At 43.5% G+C, this 25,388-nt stretch overlaps 1 protein-coding gene across 1 annotated transcript in view; it reads right to left on the bottom strand.

The window, feature by feature from the left end:
* Positions 1-25,388, bottom strand: part of KIF13A (kinesin family member 13A) — a 121,873-nt gene that overhangs the window by 2,194 nt on the left and 94,291 nt on the right. The window contains exons 25-39 of the mRNA XM_081827623.1: positions 24,593-24,631; positions 22,831-22,930; positions 21,309-21,435; positions 19,240-19,295; positions 17,363-17,487; positions 16,918-17,094; positions 15,063-15,155; positions 14,729-14,881; positions 13,531-13,608; positions 10,732-10,779; positions 9,140-9,251; positions 7,830-7,981; positions 7,287-7,391; positions 6,889-6,930; positions 637-1,428 (exon numbers count right to left, since the gene is read on the bottom strand). Coding sequence (XP_081683749.1) covers positions 637-1,428; positions 6,889-6,930; positions 7,287-7,391; positions 7,830-7,981; positions 9,140-9,251; positions 10,732-10,779; positions 13,531-13,608; positions 14,729-14,881; positions 15,063-15,155; positions 16,918-17,094; positions 17,363-17,487; positions 19,240-19,295; positions 21,309-21,435; positions 22,831-22,930; positions 24,593-24,631 — 2,199 coding nt within the window. The remainder of the gene's footprint in view (positions 1-636; positions 1,429-6,888; positions 6,931-7,286; positions 7,392-7,829; positions 7,982-9,139; positions 9,252-10,731; positions 10,780-13,530; positions 13,609-14,728; positions 14,882-15,062; positions 15,156-16,917; positions 17,095-17,362; positions 17,488-19,239; positions 19,296-21,308; positions 21,436-22,830; positions 22,931-24,592; positions 24,632-25,388) is intronic.

Here is a 25,388-nt window from a genome sequence, read left to right as displayed (position 1 = left end):
TTTTAATTTTATTTATTTATTTGACAGAGAGAGAATGAGAGAGCACATGAGAGGGGGGAGGGTCAGAGGGAGAAGCAGGCTCCGGGCCGAGCAGGGAGCCCGATGCGGGACTCGATCCCGGGACTCCAGGATCATGACCTGAGCCGAAGGCAGTCGCTTAACCAACTGAGCCACCCAGGCGCCCCTTGACTTGTTTTTTTAATCCCTTCCGTGATGCGTTCCTCCCTCCCCCCACCCTTTTAAACGTGTCTGAAATCGGGATGCATCTGACAATTACTGATGTGAGGCAGTTTAACTGGAAGTATTTTTTTGTTATGACACCTAAACCAATGGTTTCTCTAATAATTATGGAAATTACAGACTTGATAAAACATGATGGATGCTGTCTGGACGCCTTGGGATAGCCAGTAAGAAGCACCACCGGTCCTATATATTCTGTAGTTCCACTCTGACGGAGCCAGCCGGGCAGCGGTGTGAGCGAGCCTGCTCCCCGGGGGGCCCATGCACCCGGTCGGCGGCATCTGAGGGAATCCCTCCTACTAAGTCACGAGGTGAAGCGCCTCTGGGGGTTGGTGCACAACCAGGCAGGCTCACCAACAGGACAGAACACAAAGGACAGCCTCGGGAATTTATTACCTGGTCACTCTCCGCCGAGGAATGCAGCTGGGCAGGGCCCTGCGGCCCGTCGGCGATACTCTTCTGGTCCATTTTCCTGGGTAGGTTTCTTCTACTTGAAAGCTCTCCAGCAGAAGAGTCTGTCAAACCGTCAAAATCTTTCCCATCGGATACACCCATAAACTCTGTGAAAGAATGGTCCTCAAGGATATTTGTGGTGTGTTCTACGGTCACTTCCCCGGGGTAAAATTCTCTGGCTGGCTGGCCATTTCTGCTGGAGCAGGCATCTTGTTCGGAACAGGAGCCAGTCCTACAGAGGATTTGGGGGTTTTTCTCAGGGATGCTTTGGGGCGATGGGCTCCCTTTGGCTAAGGCACTGTTCTCCTTGAGGGGCACCAAAATTATCTTCTCTTTCCCCAGGCCTCTTTCTAGTTCTGTCAACTCTTTGTTTGAGGACGGTCTGAAATCGTGCGCAAGCGACGGTCCGTGATGCTCACTGGAGTCCGCATCCTTTGCCTGCATGGCTAGCTGGTCCGAGCTGTCGCTGGAAGGGACCGCCATGTCAGACAGTGTGGCATCGGAGGCACTGTGGGAAAAGTAGCCGCTGGTAATACTGCTGGTCGTGGGGCTACGGGACACTTCTTTCTCCAAGACCCTTGAGTTCATCAGATCGACTTTAGGAGAAAACCACTCCCTGTTCTCCAAGCTGGCGTTGTAAACACTGAAGTCCGCAAACTCCACAGGTACGTAAGGCTGCGAACTTATCAGCTTCCTGTTAAGAGCTTCCAGATCATTTTCCTCCTCCTCAGAGTCCTGTAGTAATGAAGGGAAAAGTCACTCATTAGCTCCTTTCAGCGACTTTATTGTCGAGACAGGTTTCAAATATATTCATATTAAAGGCATTCACATTCACATGTTTAGTGTTGTTTTTTTTTTTTTCTTTCTTTCTTTCTGAGTTTGGTTAAATCTTGTCAACTATGGTGCATACAAGTACATTATTCTCAGAGATCTGTGAGCATAAACCCATTATCACCTAATATGGAGGAGATTTATTTCTTTTGTGCTCACTCAGTGCTAATTGGAAATGCTTCCTTCACTGGTTTAAGTGCAGTAGACTTTTAATTAATTTTAATTAATGATTAGTGTTCAGTTGTGATGTTTGCCCTTTTGGAATAAAATGAGGAGAGGGGCAGCTGGAGGCAGAGAAAAGCTGTTGCTTCACTCCTTACAATCCTCACTTTGGGAAGCCAAGTGCAGGTGAGGAAGGTACTTTGTAGAAGGTTTCTGAGCTATTTTATCAGGGGAGAGGGCAGTAAAATCAAGACCTCAACAGTGAAAAGAGCAAAGAACACAATTTCAACACCCGTTCCCAGTGTTGTATTAAACATCATAGGGCTGTAAAATACTAACAGTGTTACAGTTAACACTTTCTAGGGGTTTGGAGAAGCACCGTTAGAGGATTTGGCCAGAGGTGAGGAAGGTACTGAGACATCACTGAAAATCTCCTTTATCAAAGAGCTTTAGAATTCTGTTTGTAAAGACTAGTAAATATGCAGAAGTGGGTATTCTTAACACCCCAGTCTGTCCCTGAATGGATGATTCTTCTGTATTTGGTAGAAAACAGTATAAAGCATGTGGATGTTTTATGTTCAAATAAAAATAAATGATAAATGACGCCTGGCTGGCTCAGTCAGTAGAGCATGTGGCCTTTGATCTTGGGGTTGTGAGTTCGAGCCCCACAGTGGATGTAGAGCTTACTTAAAAAGAAAAAAAAATGATATTACTATCTAGCATTTTAATTACCCTCATAAACATCTGATGACATTGCAAATATTCCTTTCCTCTTACAACATGACTTTCAATGAGTATTCATCAGGCATCCACTATATGCCAGCCATTGTCCTAAGAACTGGGAATACCAGTGTTGAGCAAAAACAGGCACGGTCCCTCCCCTCATGGTGTTACGGCTTTGGGTCCTTGCTCTTAGAACAATCCTGGACCCTGATTCGGTGGATGGAAATTTCTTTCTTTTTTTTTCCCAAAGATTTTATTTATTTATTTGACAGTGAGAGACACAGCAAGAGAGGGAACACAAGCAGGGGGAGTGGGAGAGGGAGAAGTAGGCTTCCTGCTGAGCAGGGAGCCCAACGCAGGGCTTGATCCCAGAACCCTGGGATCATGACCTGAGCTGAAGGCAGATGCTTAACGAATGAGCCACCTAGGCGCCCTGGTGGATGGAAATTTCATTCGGTATAATAACAGGGAGACTGTGAAGACCTGCAACCAAAACATTAACCTTACTCATTAAAGGATCATTTCAAGAGGTCGAGGACAGAGAGAGGATGGGAAAGAGGAAGAAGAGCATGAGCGAAGGATATGTCAGATGGCAGTTCACAAATGAACATCAATTTCATCTGCTGCATTTTATAGTAATAATTTATTATTTATAATATTATAAATATATTATAGGTGTCCCTATAGTAATAATTTCTTTTGCGTAAGATGCTAACTACCTAAATCAATACCTTAATGCTCTTCAGTGCTCCTTAGTTTTTAAAATAACTTGAATATACATTACATAAAAGCATCAGGTGTCTTAATTCCATGGCTATTAATCAAAGGTGACTATCAAATATCAGTGATAAAAAATTCCAGAAATTAGCAAAACAAAATTTTGGCAACACTAATCTTGCCATCTTATTTTTAGCTACATTTCACATTAGGTAGCACTGTCAAAAGAGGGGGTGGGGAGAATGTTTGGAAAGGAGCAAAGATTGGACAGAATTGAATCAGTAGCTTTTGCCTGTATTTTCTACATTCTCTACTTGACATGTTTAGACTGAAAATTGAACTTCTAGTGTTTGCATCTTTATATTTCCTTTTTTTTTTCTTTTTAAGTAGGCTCCATGCCCAACGTGGGGCTCGAACTCACTACCTGAGATCAAGAGTCAGAGTTGCATACTCTCCCGACTGAGCCAGCCAGGTGCGCCCCGCCCCCATATTTCCTTCTGATTTAAGCTGGCAAAGATATATAATTCCCCAAGCCCAGGAGTCTTTGATGCAATTAATTACTGAAAAGTTAGTTGCTGCAAGAAAAACCAAATCAGAATGTGAGAATTAGTAATTTGGGGCTCCTTTTATGCCTGGAGTTATTTCTTCTGAAGACTGAGGAAAGGCCTGTCATCCTAAAATACAGCTTTGCTGAATGAAATATTCAATCATGAATTTATTGTGTAGAAACAGGTGCATGCACATTTGTCAAACACATGAAGATAAAAAATTATTCCTAAAGGATGAGAATGAGCTTAGGAAAAACTGAACAGTCTACAAAACCCCCAAGAGATTAAGTTCCAATAGGGATCAGTACACAGTTGTACACTTGGGATGGGAATGGGAGAAGGGGAATGACCCAAAGAGAGAGGCTAGCGGAGTAGGGACAAGTAATTCCAGAAAAAAAGAAAACTTAGTAGAGATGAAACGTTTCCCAACAGGTAAACAGACTGAAGATTTATCAAGTTATTGCCTTCAAGGGGAAAAAGAGAGCACTTAATTGGTTCAAACTGTACCTTAAGGGAATCTGGTTAGATAGACCTTCTACTCCAGAAATATTTATCATTGTATCTGAAAGGAGACTAAGCTTAGCACCTTCTACTATGTCTTAATGATACAAAGAATTAAAACCCTACCTAAAAGTGAAGCATGGAGTCAAGTTCTCAAGCCCTTCTATAGCTACAGTCTTCATGATTTGTTTTTTGCAATTAAGTTTATGCAACTGGTATTTACCTACAGACAAAACAGCTTGATTTTAAAAAGGGATCAAAACCCCCATGAAAGCAGTGACTCCCTGCAAGGAGTTTCACTTAATTAAAGTCATTTTCACTTCTACTGGGATGGAGTCTGTGTTGTCCCTTAGGAAGACGGTCTCTTTTTGGAAGGACTGTATTAGCCTAGGGCCCCAGAACTTCTGTCCATGGTACTAAGATGCTGGCAGCCCTTTCTAGAAACAACAGTACCAGGGCAATTGAAACTGCACTATTTTGGGGAGCACCTGGAGTCAGTGGGGTCAGCCCAATTCTGCTGAGGGATGGGGTCTTTGTTCTTATGCTCTCGTTAACTGTGAGACCCTGAGGCAAGCCACTCATCAAGTCCTTTGTTTCTTCTGTAAAATGGAGAAATAAACCATATGCTGTCTATGCAAGACCCAAGGGAGAAGTGATTTCCTTTACACTCTTCTGCTTCATGACTTAAAAAAAAGATGGACTCCAAAGGCATATTGTCTTTATCTTATTCAAACAAGAGATGAAGTACATTTGTGTATCTTCCCAAATTGATGAGACAACAAACCCTGCTTTAAGAATTAAGGGAGCTATATAATACTCTATTTTATGTGAAACTGTGAAAAATGATTTCAACCTCCTTTGATCAGACCAAACCACTGATTCACACTTTGATTTTTCAAGAATGGAAAAGGAAGGAGAGTGAATGGGGAACAACGTAATAAAGCAGTTTATGCCCATTTGTAAGAGGAGAAATAAAATGAAAGCTTCCCGAAGAGAACCAGAAACTCAGAGCAAGCAATTAAGACTGTTAAAATCTACCAAAACATCCTGGAAAAGCTGCTATCTGAAATAAATCAAACAGTTCAATAGTTTCAAAGATGAAGGGTATTGAGACAGGTATCTTTCTCTTATTTAAAAAAAAATTTTTTTAGGTTTTATTTATTTAAGCAATTTCTATACCCAACTTGGGGCTGGAACTCAACGACCCAGAGATCAAGAGTCACATGTTCTTCTGACTGAGCCAGCCAAGCACCCTTCTTTCTCATTTTTTTTTTTTTTTAATTTTGTTGTTGTTGTTGTTTTGAGCTGGATTTCTAAGGAGAGTAGAGGCAGATCTCTCAAGATTCCAGCAAGGAAGATGATACCATCAAACCCTGCTCAGCAGACTTCAAGGTGTGTTTGATCACACAGAGCCTAACTGCTGCTTAGGAGTTGCTAAGTTATGAGAAGCTGGTTCTATCCTACCCTCTGCTAGCTGAAAGTCCTGAGATGGGTTTTATCTAAAAACATTACAAGGAAAGTAAACGATGAGGCAAACTCTGTCAACAGTGAAGCCATCTGCTGGGCAGATCCAGAAGGGTCATCCAGCAGTCTCTCAATGGGATGTTCTACCAAAATGTATCAGTAACAGAGGTTTAAATTTAGTAGCCATGCAACATGGTGGCAAGTTCCACGTCAACCAACAGACAGATCCAATAAGCCAGAGAGCCAGAGAGTTTGAAGGGATAACGAACTGGCCAGTTGGCCTTTTTTAGCCCATGCCGCAGCTTTATTAACTAAGTGGGGGGAGGTCAAGTAAGTGACTGAGCAGTTCATTAGGATCCAGAGATACATGGGCAGCTGTTGACGTTCACCCTCTTCTGCAGTAGGAACTGCGATGGGGACTTGGGATAGAGGGGCCAGGAGAACACAGAGGCAACGGTGGGGAGAGGGACAGAGGTGCGGGGGAAATGGTGTCTTCTCTTCTGTCCTCAGTGGACAGGAGTAATGAGAAGGTCATTTCTGAAGATCTGCTAGCACTCCACGCATGCAGACGGGTGGCCGACCACATCTCCAGGGTAACTTCCGGTTAGGATCACACAGTGTGCATCAGCAGCACGTTTTAGAGCCGTTAGAGAACCTCACACCAATGAGTCCTTGGACGGGGTCAGCCATGCTGCGGGCGGGAAAGGAAATGTCCCGTGCGCTGCCCACAGATCAGACCGCGCACAGACGTGAACATCAAGCAGCTCCGTCTCGCTCGGAGCTGCTTCACTGTTTCAAAGCCCATGAAGCCACAGGAAAGTGAAAGCTGAGACACAAAATAAGACAACTCTTTCCAGACCTGAGAATACGGTTTGTTTGTTTTTTATGTTTTTTTTTAACTGAGGTATCACTGATAATTTGAAGTGCCTGGTATACAGCGTCTTAAAAACTACATTCAAATCTGTAATTTGAAAACCAAGCGCTGGGGAATGACTGTTTTACAGGCAAAGTTTCCACCTACCTGTGGATGAAGTACAGATAAGTCATCCCCAAAGCAAGACCGACACCAGTGGGGTTGGGACCTATTTTGCCAGCAAATGAGAACAGGCGACCTGAGATGCCGAGCGGGCGGTGGGGGCGCCAAGGGCTCGTAGAGGGGCTACAAGCTACAGAATAAGCTGGACAAGGGCATCAGGCAACGCGGAAGGAGCTTTCAAACACACCCACGGCTAAGTGCATGATTACTCACTCCAAGTAAGTGCAACTCCTCTAGGTAGATTAACTTCAGAATCTGGGCAATATGCATCGGCACATTAGAAAGATTCACAATCAGTGACGGTGATCTCATTTACACTTTTTAAAGACCAGAACCCGAAAGAGTGCCCTTTCCCCCTTTTCTAAGCAAGCTGCTACTGAGCAAAAAGATAAATAAAACCGAATGAACACTCAGAAAAAAACCACAGGTCATGGCCACATTCATGCAAGATTTCATTACCGGTGATCACATTAAAAAAAAAAAAAAAAAAAAAGCAAAGCAAAAAGACCCAGTACATTCTCTTCACATCTCCTACGGGATTTGGATGACCGTCTGTGAAAGGGCCTTAACCCACCACCAGGCAAGACGACAGAAACAGTTCCAGAACTTACAATCTCCTTCTCGTGCTTGCTACTGTGCTCTACTGGTATGCTGCTGCCCTCGCTTCCGGAGGGCACAGTGCAGCCCGGGCTATGTGCCTGAGGTGAAGGCATGCTCTGCAAAGGTTAAGACACACAGATGCATCACATACAGAAGACGCCGACAGCCCAAATACACAGTAAGTACGTGCCAGTTAGAAAAGCAACGCGAACACTTCTACTCCCGGGTGAGGAGTGCACTCTGGCTGCGGTTAAACCACTGATGGACTCTGACGAGACTACACACACCCCACGGCAAATCGCATCCTTGGTTTTATCAACGTAAAAATAAGTAAACAATAAATAAATAAAGCCTGTCATGTTTTCCAAACACCCAGGGAACGGCTCCTTCTCACTTGGAAGAGCCGCAAACGCACAGAAAGGAACATCAAGAGCACCACGCAAGAAACCCCGCCATGACCCCGTGTGACTCACACGCATCCACAGGCACGGCTCCTGCCCCCCACGCAACACGATTCTGCTCTACTTTCCACGGTAGAGACGTGCAGCACTTACCTCCTGGCTGAGGAGCGGCCTCGCTTCAAGGGCTATCCTTTTCTTATGTTCCTCCTTTACAGGCATTAAGGGTTTGAAAAACTTTGGTGGCTGGGGAGAGAATGCTTTAAAAGGACTGACTGTTAAGGCGTGGGGGTTCTCTGATGGACAACCTGGGGAAGACAAACAGGCACGGATTGACGGGCACACCGGAAGCACAGTCATCACCTAGCCACGGGAATATCTGGTTCGACAAAGAAATTACCAGGCTAATATTTGGCTAAAGATTAAAACCGGTGTGGGCAAGAGTGGAGATGTAGCTACCAAGTCCCAAAGAGTCAGCATCGAAGAAAGCAGAAACTGAATTTTCCACCTTCTTTTCAAGATCCCCCTGAAGCGCTGCCTACTAGACCGATTTCAACTCATGCTGATTTTCCATTGCTCTGAAATTCCGGAGTCTATTAGCCTTCCATGCATTTGGGCACATTTTCATTGCAATATCTTATTTTCTATGTTTCTCATTCCATAGTTCCATTTCAGGACCTAGAATGGCACCTTATCGTATCTTTCACTGCGTATAGCACGTAGAGGCTCAATAAATATTCAAGGAATGGATACTGTCTGCACTTTCTTGCAAGCCCTGTTTTTCCTCAGGCCACCTTCTCCATATGTCTAAGGAAGAACAATTCTGCTCTCCTGCTCTGACTCATTTCTTACTTTTGTGGAGCCTCTTTCCCTCCTTCTGCATTTTCTTCCCAATTCACTGGTACGATGTCATTTAGTAGGCAAAATATATGGTGTAAGGTAATAGAACTGATTCACGTTTTCAAAGAATACTATTCGTCTCAGGGCACTGGGAGATTATACAGTTAGGTAATAATGCTGTCACTGATCAAACTCATTTCTGGTACCATTTTTGAAACTGCTTTAGAAATCAAAAAATTCTCGTAAAAACTCTTTTGAGTACAAAAAAGCATTACACAGGTAGATATTCTTTTGGTAAAAAATGAAGTCTAACCACAATATAGTAAGATTTGTTTTTGTCTCAAAAGGGACTTCAAATTCAGGAAATGGTGTGGGAAAAATGATTTGAAAATTCTGAAGTGCTACACAAAAAGCCTATTATTATTATCTGGATGATATACCAGATCCAAAAGCAAAAAGAAATCAAGTAAGTGGACATGACATATTCTCTTCAAGAATACAGTTTAGAATCATCCAGCACATTAGAATTTCAGGTTCCTATCTTATTAAATGCCACCTACAAAAGAACTTCCCCCCATGCGTTTCCTAAGAAATTATAAAGAAAGAACACAGAAAAACAATCTCACCACTACTTTCTTTACTCCTTCGAGGCGAATCCCTGGGTAAAGTTCCGTAACAGGCTATATCTTGGTAACTGGAGCTATAGTCAGACATGTCTAATTGGTTCTCTAGCCAACCCTACAAGGGAAAGATACGGGTTAGCTGTAATTAAGTCCCTTTAAAATGAGAAGTGAAGCCCAGATTTGAGTTTTTTCCTATTTTTTAATGGCAGTACATGCTCTTCTTTCTTTTATTTTTATTATAAAGTATTTCAAACATACAGAAAAGTATGAATGGCTGAATAATATGACAAATACTGTCATACCCAGGGTAGAGCTAGAGTTTTAATGTTAATAATCCTATCATATTTGTCCAAGATTTAATAAAATCATAACAAATGGAATAAAATCCCCTGAATCCCTAAGGTCCCACCCATTTTCCTCCCTCCCCTGCAAAGGGAGCCACCTTGATAAATTTGGTATGTATCTAGGGTGACTGCATAATTTAGAGACCACAGTGAAACGCTTTTTGGAGTGAATGGGTTCCACTAATAATTTCGCCTGGGTAGCAGGCATACGCTAGGACTGCCCCAGGCAAACCAGACCTGAGAGTTAAAAGGATCAAACTGGCATAAAATATTGGTACACTAGGAAAGAAAACTCCATTTGTGTATCATATAAACTTATTTAATCTTACACAACTTCTCAGGAGTTGGCTGCCTAAAAGACTGGATTTTAAACTTCTTGATGACATAATCCATGTTTTACTCTTTGAATCACTCAGTCCCTCACATAATAATGTAAATATAATATACGCTCCAAGCAATATTTGCTGAGAAGGGTCATGTTGCAAAATATCCTTAATTTTAGACACCTAATTTGCCTAGTTGAATTAATTTTGATTTTGCGATGGTAGATATAATACTTTCTTTTTTTTCCTTTTTTGTTTATTTTTTTTAAATTCACATATAATGTGTTATTGGTTTCAGAGGAACAGGTTTGTGATTCATCAGTCTTTTTTTTTTTTTTTTAAAGATTTTATTTATTTATTTGACAGAGAGAGAGAGAAAACAGTAGGCCGAGAGGCAGGCAGAGGCAGAGGGAGAAGCAGAGTCTCCCCGCTGAGCAGGGAGCCCGATGTGGGGCTCGATCCCAGGACCCTGGGATCATGACCCGAGCCGAAGGCAGCGGCTCAACCGACTGAGCCACCAGGCGCCCCTGTGATTCATCAGTCTTATATAACACCCAGTGCTCATTACAACACATACCCTCCTTAATGTCCATCACTCAGTTACCCCATCCCCCTATCCCCCTCCCCTCCAGCAAACCTCAGTTGATATAATACTTTCTTAAATCACTGAGTGAGACCCATAAACACACAAATGTTCAATTTGGTGTCGTACTATGCTGGTATGGAAAATATGCTAGGTACAATGTTAACACTGAGTGCATAGCAATTTCACATCAAGTATTTGAACCTGGAAATGGACGCGTGGAGACAATGACCAGCATAAGATTAAGATGGGAAGTCCTGAGATTTTAAAAACACCAAGATACCCTAACTTTTCAGACTTCGACTCTGCTAGTAACCTAGCCATGCCCACACCACAGGTGCACACCTTATCATCTTCATCAAAGCCAGAAAGGTCTGGTCGACTGGAGGAGACCTGTAAGAGAGCCATGGTTTCATCAATGTGGTTTATGTATTTAACATAAATTACACAGAAATATAGAAATGTAATGTCACATTTACAGTTGAAGCCTGTATGAATAGTCTCAACTCCCTCTTCTTTCTACAATCCTCAGGAATAACAACCACACTAAATTTGGGGTTGATTATTTCCATACAGGCTTTGTATAGTTCTTATATTCATAAAATTGATTTATATATAAAAATATATGCACATATTATATATAAATATAATGTATATGCACATGTAATATATATTTTGCATATTTTTATCATTAAAATAAGTGGTATCTCACCATACATGGTCTTTTTCATTAGTTTCAGAATTTATTTGTTCTATTCTAGATAGGTATCTAAGCTGCTTCTAATTTTTCTCTATTACAAACTCTGATAAAATAAATTATTATTATTGTCCCTAAGTATCACTCTAGCTGTATCCCACAATGATTGACATGTATACCATTTCAACATTATTTAGTTCTAAATCCATCCTATGTTTCTTTTTTATTCTAAGTTTATTTATTTATTAATTTAAGTAATCTCTACATCCAACAAGGGGCTTGAACTCACCACCCCAAGACTGAGGATCGCATGCTCTGATTGAGTCAGCCAGCCAGGAGCTTCCTCCTACGTTTCTATGAGGAGCTCTAAAGGGTATGTGAAGGCTTGGAATCTCTGGGCTGTAGATAACGCATATGCACCTTCAACTCTGCTCTTCCATAGCAATTCTGGGGTTAGCTTATGAAATCCTGTAAGAAATTATGCTGGGAATTTATAGATTAGTTTAAGGAGATGTGCCAATTTTTTGGATACTGTGTGTTCCCATCAATGAGCACAGTCTCTCTTTCTGTGAGTTTACGCTTTATTTATGGTGATAGCTGTATTCAGATTTGGTTTTTGTAAGAAAATTCCATTTTGTTGAAGCTTGTTTTACATTTACTGCTATAACATTATTCATAGTTTGCTCTTACACTGTCGAAATCTGTCGTGATACGTCCCTTTTTATTGTCAATAATATTGGAATTAATATCCCAATATTTTCTCTCCTTCCCCAATTAATCTTAACTAGAAGTCAGTCAATTTGACCAGTCTTTTCAAAAAGCCCACTTTTCAGCTTTGCTGATTCTATTGTTGGTTTTCCATTTCATACATCTCTGTTCTAATCTTCATACACCTTCTTTGAATTTATTATAATTCTGCTCTAGTATTATTACCTTTAAAATTTTTTTATTCTGATTTTGTTTTTTTGATTTAAAAATCTTTTGTCCATAAATACTTCTCTGTGAATCTCTAAAAAATACATTACTCCTCCTCTCTTTAAAAAAACCATAACCACAGGGGTCCTGCCTGGCTCAGTTGGAGGAGCGTGCGACTCTTGAGTCATGAGTTCAAGCCCCATGTTGGATGTAGAGATTACTTAAAAAAATAAAATCTTAAAACAAAAACAAAACTAGAATATCATTATCACATTGTAAAAAATTAAATGATTCCTAGATAGTAACCGATATCCCCCAGTGTTCAAATGTCTCAGACACATTGTCAGTTAATTCTGAATCAGGATCACAATAGTTCACACGTTTTCCTTTTTCTATGTCATTTGTTCCTATAAAGTTTCCCTTTGCTAATGGAGTTCCTTAGGTGTCACTTAACATTCTCTTCTGTCCCCCGTAAATATCAGCAGTCAGATTCAGAGTCTTGATCAGATGTAGGTTCATTTTCTAGGGGGCTAGGAGTGGGGACAGAATACTCCTTTAGGTGATCTGTCTTTACCTTTTAGCACAGATGTTTCCCTCCATGTTTTTTACTCTTCTTTTTAATACAAGATCCACACATCCCTAAGAGTGGCTCTTGTTCTTTCATTTTTCTCTACTGTCTAGCATTCGGCAGTAGAAATGGAATAATAGGGAACTCAGAGCCTAGTTTCCCTCTAAGTACTTCACCTGCATCCCACAAGCACTGATGTGTGTACCAGTTTCTATTTTTCAGTTTACACTGTATGAGTCTCTTATTATCAGTTTCTAAATAACCGCACTGTGGTCAGAAGTAACTTGTATGTACACCACTATAGGGATGTGCTGGGACTGGCTCTGTGGCCTGCTCTGAGACAACGTTTATATACGTTCACCATGTTTTTAATCATTTCCTGGCAATTCTGGAGAGGAACAAGGTAATGATACTGTGCCCTTCCTTGGGAGGATCTTTTATTCTGCTGCTTCTGGAGAAGAGACTGCTCTGAAGTTGTCCGTGCACTAGTTTGTCCCGGGACCGTGTCCCCTCCATTAAGCAGTTCCTGTCAATTGGATTTTCTACATGAACTGGTTAAGAATGAGAATCAAATGGTCAACGGAGAGACCACGGACCAGGGAAGCGTGGACACGGAGGTACCCAGCGCTCTATCACACTGACGGGCAGCACAGGAAAATCCACCAGGGCGACAAGGACAGAGCAGCACCCAGCCAAGTGCTATACCGAACTCTGCCACCCTTAAACCAACTATGTTCCATTTAGGTCTCAAGAAACGTCTTTCAAGGACATAACTTTCTGAAGAGAAATCCGGAAGATTCCACTAAAGGCGCGGGCATGGGATCGTAACTGCACTCTCTGGTGTGTTTCCCTGGGAGAGAGGAGAGGCTTGGCTGTCCAGGATGCCCACGCCAGGACCCATGTGCCCCCCTCAAACCCTGAGACATGTCACAGAAGCAACAGACCCTCCACAGGGGGTGCTCACATTATGAACGTTCGGTGTGCTGAGACTCCTCCTCAGGTGCCGAGCTTTGGTGGACAGAGCTTCTTTGACCGTGACCGCCTGCAAAGGTCAAGGTAACATTTGTTTTTCTCCCTCTGATGACAAATAATATGTTTGTTGTGGAAGGTTTAGAAAATATAGAAAGACAGGTCATTTTAATGCCACACTCCCTCCTATAGTTACAAAAGCTGGACTCTTATGGTCCTCACTAATTTTTCTTTCCTTAATCTACCAAAAATGCTTTCCATACACAAAACCAGGACAACTGCTGAACTAAAGACATTTTTTTTTTTTAAATTTATTTATTTGACAGAGAGATAGTGACAGCAGGAACACAAGCAGGGGGAGTGGGAGAGGGAGAAGCAGGCTTCCCGCGGAGCAGGGAGCCCGATGTGGGGCTCGATCCCAGGACCCTGGGATCATGACCTGAGCCGAAGGCAGACGCTTAACGACTGAGCCACCCAGGCGCCCCTGAACTAAAGACATTTATGTGGTAGATTTTTTACAGAGGTAGACAGAGAAAACAGAGAAGAAATACCCCTAACAATAGATCTCATTTGCAAAACGACCATCAACTTTTATGCTGTTTGTGTTTTATTCACGCAGCAATTTCGGGGGGATTTCCACTAAAGGCAGATTTTTCTGACAGATGCCAATCTTAGTCCTCTTGTTGCTCACAATGCACTTTCCATGAACTTCCAACTGCTGCTTCTAAGCTACTGTTGCAGAAGTTAACCCAGACCCCCCAAAATTAGGGAAATAGTAACAGCATGTGGCTAAGCACATGGACTCTGGAGTCAAGCCTTCCTGGTTCACAACCAACTTTGTACCAACTTAGCGGTGTAGCCTTGGGCAGGCTAGCTAACTTCCGCAGGCCTCAATTCTCTCACTTAGAAAAGGGGATTCTGACAGTGTCTATCTCCCTAGCAGGGCCATCTTGAAGATTAAATGAAAGAATGTTATCTAAATTACTTGGGCAGAGTGCTTAAGTAGAAGGTACTGAATAGAATGCAGACATTATTTTCATTTTTGCTACTTTGTCTGAAGAGATTGCTACTCAAGTTTTCCTTCTCTGATAGATGCAGAGGGAAGGTGTTTGGTAAATAAATTCGTCCTTGTCCACTTGGTGGTGGGGAGGCTAGTGCTCTCGCCCTCTGGTCCGGACGCTGTTTCTACTTGCCTGCCGGAGCCGTTCAAGGCTCAGAATGTTCTCCACCTGCAGCACGCCACGCGTGTATTTCTCTATGTAGGTCTCCCCATCTGAAGTGCCTTCATTTTCACTCCTTGCTGCCATGAGAGCCAGTGTTTCCCGGTCCTCAATCTCCTCTGTTGCCTGAAGGGACAAGAAGATAATTCACTTTCTTTCTTTCTTTCTTTTTTTTTTAATTACAATACTTTCATGTGAACAATATTTTTATCCAAATTGTGGTGAGAAAATGATTTAGAAGTTCTAAGAATCAACACATTCTCTAACACTTCTATTTCGATATTTTTAAAAAGTAATGTATATTTACCTTTGGTATATTGGATACTATTTCATAGGTTACACCACAGGAATAAAATATATTCTTCAATGATATTCTCCTCTTCAGACTCTGGGTGAAGCTCTGGTAGGAAAGGAAAGCTGAATTAAGCGATGTGAAATACGTAAGTTATTCGGCATTTTACAAATTGTAGAAGCATTATCAAGTACTGTGTTTTTGATACACATACAACAACTCAGAAAAACGGAACTGAAAAATCCTTGTCTCTGACCCTGAAGGACAACAGTGTCCTTCATTTGGGGATTACAGGATTTGTAGTCCATTCAGGGATTTTGGGGGTTGTGCTTCTTTCTCATTGGCAGCCTTCCTTTTGATCTTCATAGGGTTATTTATTTATTTTAAAGATTATTATTTTTTTAAAAAAGATTTTATTTATTTCTTGCCTTGTCACTTTTTGCCATTCTAAATGGTGTAAGGTGGTATCTCAATGTGGTTTTGATTTGAATTTCCCTGATGGCTAATGATGATGAACATTTTTTCATGTGTCTGTTAGCCATTTGTATATCTTCTTTGGAGAAGTATCTGTTCATGTCTTCTGCCCATTTTTTGACTTGATTATTTGGTTTTTTGGGTGCTGAGTTTGAGAAGTTCTTTATAGATCTTGGAAATCAGCACTTTGTCTATAGTGTCATTTGCAAATATCTTCTCCCATTCTGTGGGTTGCCTCTTTGTTTTGTTGAGACTATGGACTCCAAGAAACAAACTGAGGGTTCTAGAGGGGAGGGGGGTAGGGGGATGGGTTAGTCCAGTGATGGGTATTAAAGAGGGCACGTACTGCATGGAGCACTGGGTGTTTTACAAAAACAATGAATCGTGGATCACTACATCAAAAACTAATGATGTGGGCGCCTGGGTGGCTCAGTTGGTTAAGCGACTGCCTTCGGCTCAGGTCATGATCCTGGAGTCCCGGGATCGAGTCCCGCATCGGGCTCCCTGCTCGGCAGGGAGTCTGCTTCTCCCTCTGACCCTCCTCCCTCTCATGCTCTCTGTCTCTCATTCTGTCTGTCTCAAATAAATAAATAAAAAATCTTTAAAAACAAAAAACTAATGATGTACTGTATGGTGACTAACATAATAAAATTATATTAAATTAAAAAAAGATTTTATTTATTTATTTGAGAGAGGAAGACAGAGAAAGAGAGCACTAGCGGTGGGGAGGGGCAGAAGGAGAGGGAGAAGCAGACTGTCCATGGAGCAGGGAGCCCGATGCAGGACTCAATCCCAGGACCCTGGGACCATGACCTGAGCCGAAGGCAGACGCTTAACGACTAAGCCACCTATTTATTTTAGAGAGAGAGCGCGCACAAGCAGGAAGGACAGGAGGAGGACAGAGAATCTTAAGCAGAGTTGGACGCTCAACTGCCTGCACCACCCAGGCGCCCCATGATCTTGATAGGGTTTAATCAATCCTCGTATAGAAGAAAACTGGAGAGGGTCCATTTTGTTGGCAATACCTGTGGGATGAGATCTGGGAAGCAGCAAGGATTTATTTTGGGCCTGCCCCTTGTCCTGTTTTGTCACTGAACTGCTTGGCCTTGGCACTTAGCCTTTTTCAAACAGTGACGTCATAGCTCTACTGCCTCCTAGGATTATGGGTCTCAAACCGGCCAAGGGGGAACGTCCTTTGGTGGGTGACATCCACCTGTGCTGTCCTCATGACCCGTTATCTGCGGTCAATAAGAATCAGGCTGTAACTTGGCTAGTGTGGTGACAATTTGCACGTCCACTGTATCAGCACCACAAAACATGGTTCAGCTTTATGACAGAGGGAAGAAAGAAACTTTGAGCTCATGTAGGCAACAGCAGAATCAGACCCCATTACTACCTGTTTGTTGTAAATATTGGCTGCAATCCGTTTTCGTAATACTAACTCCATAGCAGCCGGGTGGCTGAGCTGGACCGTGGTTTTCACTATCAGGTAAATCCTTTCGTTCTGCGGCGTGACCCTATTCAGGTGAACGGAATCATGCACTGAGGAGTCCCAGGAGGCTGTGGCTGAAACCTAAGAACAGGAGAAGGGTTGGGGACAGGGAAAAGACCCAGCTCAGGGGCTGAGGTTCGACATCACGCATGAGAACGAGAAGAGAAATGCAACCCCACTGAATCATACGTGTTTCTCCTCACTTTTTCTGAGCGACAACACACATTCAACTTTTTAAAGTCCCCAGTCCTCTCCCCCAAAGCAGACCACAGCAGTTTAACGGGAAGATAGGCCCATAGGGAGGTGCACTCATCTGAAGCCCAGGAAGAGAACCACAGGGGTCAATTACCTCCTCATCACTGTGCTTTATGATGGGCAGGTAGAAAAACTGGCTGCCGTGCTCCTTGGGCAGGATGGAGTTGACGCCCGACGCGTGGGGGCCCACGAGCTGCTCGTTAGCACTGAGGTCATCGGCTGACCACGTCCAGGGCACAGAAACAGAAGTGGAAGGAAAAGTCACTTTTTAAGCAAGCACTGAAAATTTTTATTTTATTATTATTATTTTTTAAAGATTTTATTTATTCATTTGACAGAGAGAGACAGCGAGAGAGGGAACACAAGCTGGGGGAGTGGGAGAGGGAGAAGCAGGTTTCCCGCTGAGCAGGGAGCCCAATGCGGGGCTCGATCCCAGAACTCTGGGATCGTGACCTGAGCCGAAGGCAGATGCTTAACCGACTGAGCCACCCAGGCGCCCCAGCACTGAAAATTTTTAAATATGCTTTCCACAGATGACTTTTTGCACTTTCATTTTTTTTCTTTCCTTCCTTATCCCACAGTGGAAATAGAGATGCTAATTCCTCACAATAGGTCTTATCCTTTCCAGAAACAACTATGAGAGCCAAAAAGGTACCCCATGAGTCTCTAATAAAAGGGACAAATATATTCCATACGCAATCCTAGGAGCAGAGATTTTCTCTACAAAAACACAGCTGAGACTCCTGCTTTCTGAGGTCAAATCTCCATGTAACCTGGTGTCACGCTTGCGTCCTACTTATACAACTTACACATGATTAGAGATTTGAACAGCTAAATAATCAATCTGGAATCAAGTTCCAAGCACTTGGGCGAAATACAAAGATCATCTTCTTCCAATGCCCTAAGCCATGTGGGATTCACCCTTCATAAATTTCTATACGTGGTCATCCAACCATTATGCGTATCCCTCCAATAACAGGGAGCCCATCGCTTCATGAGGCACACGTCCTACTTCCAGGATCTTAAACAATTCTTCCTAGGAAGAGCCAAAGTCACCCTCCCCAGGGCCCTCCCTCCAAAAGACAGGTTTCCAGGCTGTGTTTTGAGATTCCAGGGGCTGTGTGTGGAAGAGCTTGCCTGAGCCCGCCCATCACCCCACTTGGCAACTCTGCCTTTGTAGTCTACATACAGGCTTCCATTTAAGATTTCATTCTGAAAGTGGATTTTCCTGCTAAAATACACTGAGGACCATCATTCTTGGTTCACGCAGGTTCAATCCAATCGCTACAGTAAAGAACAACCCTTAATGCAGGGTTTACAGTGTAATCACATTCTGGCATTGGCGCTATGGCGGAGGGGAGCAGGGGGAATGGCTCTAATCAGAAATGCAGATTCCTAGGGCCCCGCAAGCCTAAAGGTTCAGAATCTCTGAGGGTGATTACTTTCTCAGGTAATTCTTGTGTCCATTGATGTCTCTCAACTGTAACTGTTTTGACATTTTTGAGTTACGACATCTCTCTCATAACTCTGAGAGAGAGTTATCTCTCGTAACTTTTTTTTTTTAAGATTTTATTTATTCATTTGAGACACAGAGATACAGAGAGAGAGAGAGCATGAGCAGTGGGAGAGGCAGAGGGAGAGGAAGAAGCAGACTCCCTGCTGACCCAGGAGCCCGATGTGGGACTCGATCCCAGGACCCTGGGATCATGACCTGAGCCGAAGGCAGTCACTTAACCAACTGAGCCACCCAGGCGCCCCTCTCTCGTAACTCTTTTTAAGACTAAATATCCACTTCGCTCTTCCAGTGATGCTACACGTCAAGGTTTATACATTTGGTTGGACTAAAAATGTCACCTAGACACAGCATACGAGTGATTAGAAAAGTCATTTAAGGAATCAAAATCAGGTGGGTCTGAAAAGATTACAAACCTAAATGAAACGCGAGGGCCCCTCGAACACGGATCTGCTTACCGTTCAGATCAAGGAAGAGAACCGGTATGTGAGTTTCCATTCCAGGTGGTGGGACCCTAAATTTAACAACAAAATTTAATCACAACAAATACGTGTTTTACATTGTGTTAGATGATCAAACACCACAGAGGCACGGAAGCGGAAAAGAACCACTATGGGGACAGAGATTCTATTCATGAAATATCTGCACTTTTTTTTTTTTTTTTAAGATTTTATTTGAGAGAAAGGGAAAGCAAGCACAAGCAGGAGGGGGTAGCAGGCAGAGGGAGAAGCAGACTCCCCAATGAGCAGGGAGCCCAATGCAGGGCTCAATCCCAGGACCCTGAGATCATGACCTGAGCTGAAGGCAGATGCTTAAGTGACTAAGCCACCCAGGGGCCCTATCTGCACATCTCTTGATGTCCCTGTTAACACACATCATGAGAATTATGTGACTTCCATAAAGAACCACCAGTTATATAAATCAGATGTAGTTAATTGAAACAAAGATTATTTGATGGCTTTCTAGAAATAGTCCTAGTGATGGGAAAAAGGGAAGGGATGCTGTTAAGAGTAGAGACAGGGGACAGGATCAGAACCCAGAGGAAGTAAACAAAAAAGACAACACTGAAAAAGCTTAGAGTATGAAAGACCTATTAAAGGAGGAAGGGTTGTCTATGAAAAAGACCAAAGCAATGTTTTATCAAAAACTGGCCCATATGCATCTGAGTCACCGGGGGGGAGGCTCTGAAAATGAAAAGTCCTGGGCCCATCCTTCCTCTTGTAAATCAAAATAACGAGGGACAGGACCCAGGACTCCACATTTTACAAACAGTCAAGATGGCCTGAAGTTTGGAAATGGCTCAAACGAAAGTGACTGGGCTAAGGAGAAGGGCTGTCTAGACAGGGCCTCAGGGAGCAGAACAAGACTGGGAATGAGGTGGCCGTCTGCAACCATGTGGCTGGCAGACAGACGGCGTGTGTGCCCTGCAGGACTCCGGGACTGTGGGAGAAACATCAGGTCACAAATTATGTGCCAGAAAATTCAGATTTGCTGGTTTCATAACACTATCAACTCCATTATACTTCCCTTTATCATTATAGACGCAAATAACAGCACTGATGCTTCTGTGCCTACCCTAAAGAGACTATCTGGGCATGTACACCCTCTGTTCAAAAGGAGTCTGATTTCTCCTAAATGCCCAGGACATACTCTTGTAATAAGAATGAGAACGAGAATAAGCAGCAGGAGTAGTTACCACTTAACATATGGGCACCAACAAGGTGTTTTTAATATATTATCTCTAATCCTTTCAACAGTACCAAAAACGGGGCTCCATTCATAGATTAAGAATAAAGCCTTGGGGGTGCCTGGTGACTCAGTCGGTTGAGCGTCTGCCTTCGGCTCAGGTCATGATCTCGGGTTCCTGGGATCGAGCCCCGCATCGGGCTCCCTGCTCTGCTTCTCCCTCTCCCTCTGCTCCTCCCCACTGCACTTGCTCTCTCTCTCAAATAAATAAATAAAATCTTGAAAAAAAAAAAGAACAAAGCCTCAGAGAAGTTAACGACATTTAACACTGCAGCTGGAAACTCAATCAGGATCTACCTGACTCCAGAGCCTAGGATACCATGCTGTTTCTGATGAGCACTGGGATGGACTGATTAACCAACTGACTGACCATGGTTATTTAGGGCTCAAGACCTGACTCTATGCTAGGGACCAAACTGAGCAGGCACGAGGGCTAAGAAGAAAATGTATTTTCTCCCCTCTTCAAGTAGACTCTGGATACACCCTTCTTTTAAGCCGAAATAAGGGAATTTCTGGAGATGAGGAAACCACGTCCAAGTTGCTCATGTGGAGAAATTGAGAAGTGTGGTATCTGCTTCCTGGCCAGGTAATCAAGACACTCCCCGGCTTCCTGGGAGAGGAAGCTGGCTGCCATGGGGAAGGAAAAAGGGAAGGCGGCATGAGACATGGGTGCTCCCTCCCTGAGCAGCTCACGGCACTCAGCATGGACAGTGACAGTCCTGGAAAGTCACTCGCACAACACTGGTGCAGGCCGTCCACCCCACCCTGTCAGGCCACTCACCAGTGGGCGGGCGCCCCCGGAACCCCGCTGCCGGGGGCAGGCACCAGCACGGCGTTTCTCTCCTCGGTCAGGCCCACCCACTGCTCCACAAGCCGGGCTTCCCGCTCCACGTCGTCCTCCGTCTTCTCTGCAGGACAAAATGAGGGGATGAGCACCAAGACGGGGGAAAAGACAATTTCCAGATTTAAAATAAATAGGTTTTCACTTGGTGACATCCCCAAGTGGCTGGAACATCCATGATGTTCCAAAAAAGGATGGGAGGCTTTGAAGTTCCAGCCTGAGCACCCAGACAAGCTCAGAGAGGCTAGGATTCTCACTTGATGGACCTCCGGGTAGGGACATGGAAAAGAGCATCAGGACAGGGATGAGAACATGGGTTATGTTTCCTGGTTCTGTACTCTGGGGAAGTTATTCGACAGACGAGTCTGGGCTTCCTAATCCATCAAATAGGGCTCATACAAGTCATGTCTACTTTACACGCTTGTTGGAAAGATCCAGTGACATAATGGATGTGACATTGCTTTATAAAACTATACACCAGTGTACAGAGGATTAAAACACGCCACACTCTGTAAGACTAACTTTATTGTCCTTTATGTTCCTTACTAAAGGGATTTTTACAGAACATATTTTGAAACCCTCTGATTCAGGGCGCCTGGGTGGCTCAGTTGGTTAAGCGACTGCCTTCGGCTCAGGTCATGATCCTGGAGTCCCTGGATCGAGTCCCGCATCGGGCTCCCTGCTCGGCGGGGAGTCTGCTTCTCCCTCTGACCCTCCTCCTTCTCGTGCTCTCTGTCTCTCATTCTCTCTCTCTCAAATAAATAAATAAAATCTTAAAAAAAAAAAGAAACCCTCTGATTCATAATTCCAACCTGGAGCTATCTGGGTAGAGTCAAAGCGAGTTTCCATCAGCAGGTTGAGCACATAGACAAACTGACATCAAGAACGCTGAGCCAAGATGTTCTACTGAGGGGGGAGCTTTTGCTAACTTCTACCTGAAATGGATGAACACTCATAATGTGTCCTTTGATGCAGAACCCACCACAATGCATGGACCATCAAGTCGGGGTGAGAGACTAAGGGTTTTAAGAACATAGCTCGACCCTGGAGCCCACACGGCTGCCGCCAGCAAAAGCAAACTGTGTCCCTGGAGCTGAGTGGCCAGGAGGCCCACCTGCACCAGCTGAGCACATCACTGCCGCCCCACAGGAGCTGGGTGCTGACCTGCCACGTGTGACCCGAGAGCTGCTGTCAGTCCCAGGTCCAGAGCCCGGAGCGCCTCGTAAGGACATGTGGGTTCTGACAGCATCTGCATTCTTCGGAACTAAATGCGAGTTTAACATTTAACATCACCGTTGACGCAGAGGCTTGTGAACGTTTATTACTTTCCAATCCAATACCATGCCAAAGGAGTCACTACTGTCTATAATTGTTACGAGGTCAGAACACTAAGATCACATTGTCCCGACGACTGTCTAGAAGCGAAAAGGCCACTCCCGGGAAAGAGTTTAATCTCACATACCTTTTTTATTGCTGACTTTTTTAATCTGCTCATCTAAGTACTCTCGTCGTTTGATGAGTGCGTCAGACCACCTCTCTCTCACACAGTTTAAGTCTTCTTCCTGATGTTGGGGAGGGAAAACATTTTCCTGTAAAATACACAGACGACTCTTTTTTTTTTTAAGCAAAGATGTTTACATGGATCAGGAAAGTTTTCATTCGGAAAGGCCATTGAACACTGCTGTATGATTAATATGCCAGAAAGCAAAGAGGCCTCAGAAACATAGCATGCTGATCAAGGAACCCATTACTCAGAAATCAGAGCCCCTGGATTGCCAAAAGGATAATTATACTTAAAAGCAAGAGAAGCCCAAACTACACCAGCTGTGGGGATGATTCTTACGTGTGTGTGTGTGTGTGTGTGTGTGTTTGTGTGTTTAAATCAGAGCTATTCATTTGAAGGATGCATGATTCCAAGCAGAAGGACACCATGAACAGAGCCCAAATCATGGAACAGCGAATGGAACGGAAAAAGAGAAAACAGGCATTTTCATAGTTCATCATTCAATGGCCTCGAAACATGTATTTTCTGAAATGCAAAGAACAGATCAGCAGAGAACCTTTCAAACTTGCTGCCAAGATTTTACCTCCAACCACTACCGTAAGGCTCACCAAAAATCTCCCATGCAAACAGCCCACATGCAGCCAGCCATGCTTTAAGAACTCCCAGAAGCAGCCGCTGGGACGTGGCCGTGAACAACGTGGCCGGAAGCGCACAGACAGCAGCAGGACGTTAGTTAATGGCATTGCTGAGATCCAAGGGGAGACTGGGATTTCACCCCTGAAGTTGGTTTTCGTTTGCTTGTTTTCTTTCTTAGTAAAGTTATGAGGGAAATAAACCCATCAATTCTACTCAAAATGCTCTCTGACTTGCCTCATTCCAGTCTAACCCTTAAGACGTGGCATTAAGAGCGAATGGCAAAAAAAAAAAAAAAGAGCGAATGGCAGGGGACTTCTGAGGCTCTATCTACAACGTACCCACAGTTCACATACAGGAAGGCACCCCGGGAAAACTGTGGAGAATGAGTACAAAGACTGGGAACCAAACCCGGAAAACTTCACTTTGATTTGCTGCCTTGCCTGTTCCTATCGTCCCACATTCCATGACAGGAGGCTGGCCAGCACTGACTAGGGACGAGTTCACGGGTGCCTTTTTTTTTTTTTCCTGAATTTCCAAAAAGAAAAAGCTGAGATTTAAATTCTCCAAGTTATGGATAATTAAGCTGGGTCCTAATGACAGAAAGAAGCTGGCTAACCCAAACTAAACTATGTGCATGAAATGTTTTCAATTTCCTATCCAGCAAGAGACTTTTAAACTAAAACTGCATATTAGAACAGTCCTACTCTCTTGGACGCGAGGCACGAAGTGCAGTTTTGCATAGAAAACACAAGGTTCAACTGAAAGATTATGAATGGATAATTCCACGGTTTTAAAAATCATTAACTTAATACAGTGATAATGGTCTTGCTTCGAAAGTCTTTACAAGCTAATTCAAGATAGCAGAGCAGCAATGCAGTATCCGACCATACGTTTTGAACGGACAGAGAAATCTATAGCAACAGTATTTTATCCCTGATTATGTTTAAAGCAAATCCAAAGCGAGTGAGAGTCTGCGTGTTCTTGCTCGATGGTCCTCCTTCCTCCTCCCTGCCCTCTGCTTTGCGGATGCTAGCCGTTAGCAGCAGCCGTGCCCCATGCCACAGAACGACAGCAACAGCGATACCTGATAACTATCCATATCATCACCATCCTCATCATCTCTCTGGGAGGAAAAAAATAAACACAAAGGACATGCATTTTTGTTTCTCAAACAGCACACAGGTAATTCTTTAAGCGTAACACACACATTACAATGGACAGCACACGGAACACCCAGCATAATAAAACATTTAAATGATTTGCAAGAAAGGTTTAGTGGATTTAATTCACTCGCCTCTAAGAATTTGAGTTTTGTTTTGTTATGTTTTTAATAAAGAAAGCAACCATTTAAAAAAAAAAAAACAAGAACTCTCTTCGATGGGACTAGGAATCAACGTCACTGGGCCAGGCTTTACCCTGTCATCATGCGAATGGCGCATACGCATTTCTGGGTGGGCTATCTGAGATTTGGAGCGGACTCAGAAGGACAAAATGGTAGAACTAGACTACCTCTCAATCTCTTAGTTTAGCCGTGAGGCAGACGGGGCCCCGAAGGATGAAATGTTTTAACCCAAGGATCACCCAAGTGGTGGCAGAGTCAGGACTGGGTGCCAGGCTGCTAGTTACCCCACTCAGTGTCCTTTCCCCCTGCACCACACCACATGCACTGAGGAAATCCTCACAGGCAAAAGCCCACCGGGAGCCTCAGGCTTCCTCAGCGTACAACAGTCTCAAGAGCACAGCCTGCCATGCTGAATATTGGATCTGCTATCGCCCATTACTGGTTATGTTAGCATCATACCAATCAGTTGGGTAATACAGTTTACAATAGTTTATAATAATTGTATAAAGTAATGATTTTGGCAAAAACATTTGGCAAA

The sequence above is a fragment of the Leptonychotes weddellii genome, chromosome 8 (assembly GCF_054177405.1).
Source record: "Leptonychotes weddellii isolate Sample4059 chromosome 8, ASM5417740v2, whole genome shotgun sequence".
NCBI classification, from domain to species: domain Eukaryota; kingdom Metazoa; phylum Chordata; class Mammalia; order Carnivora; family Phocidae; genus Leptonychotes; species Leptonychotes weddellii.
Note: the sequence above shows the minus strand (reverse complement) of the source record. Positions and strands in the feature narration are given on the sequence as shown.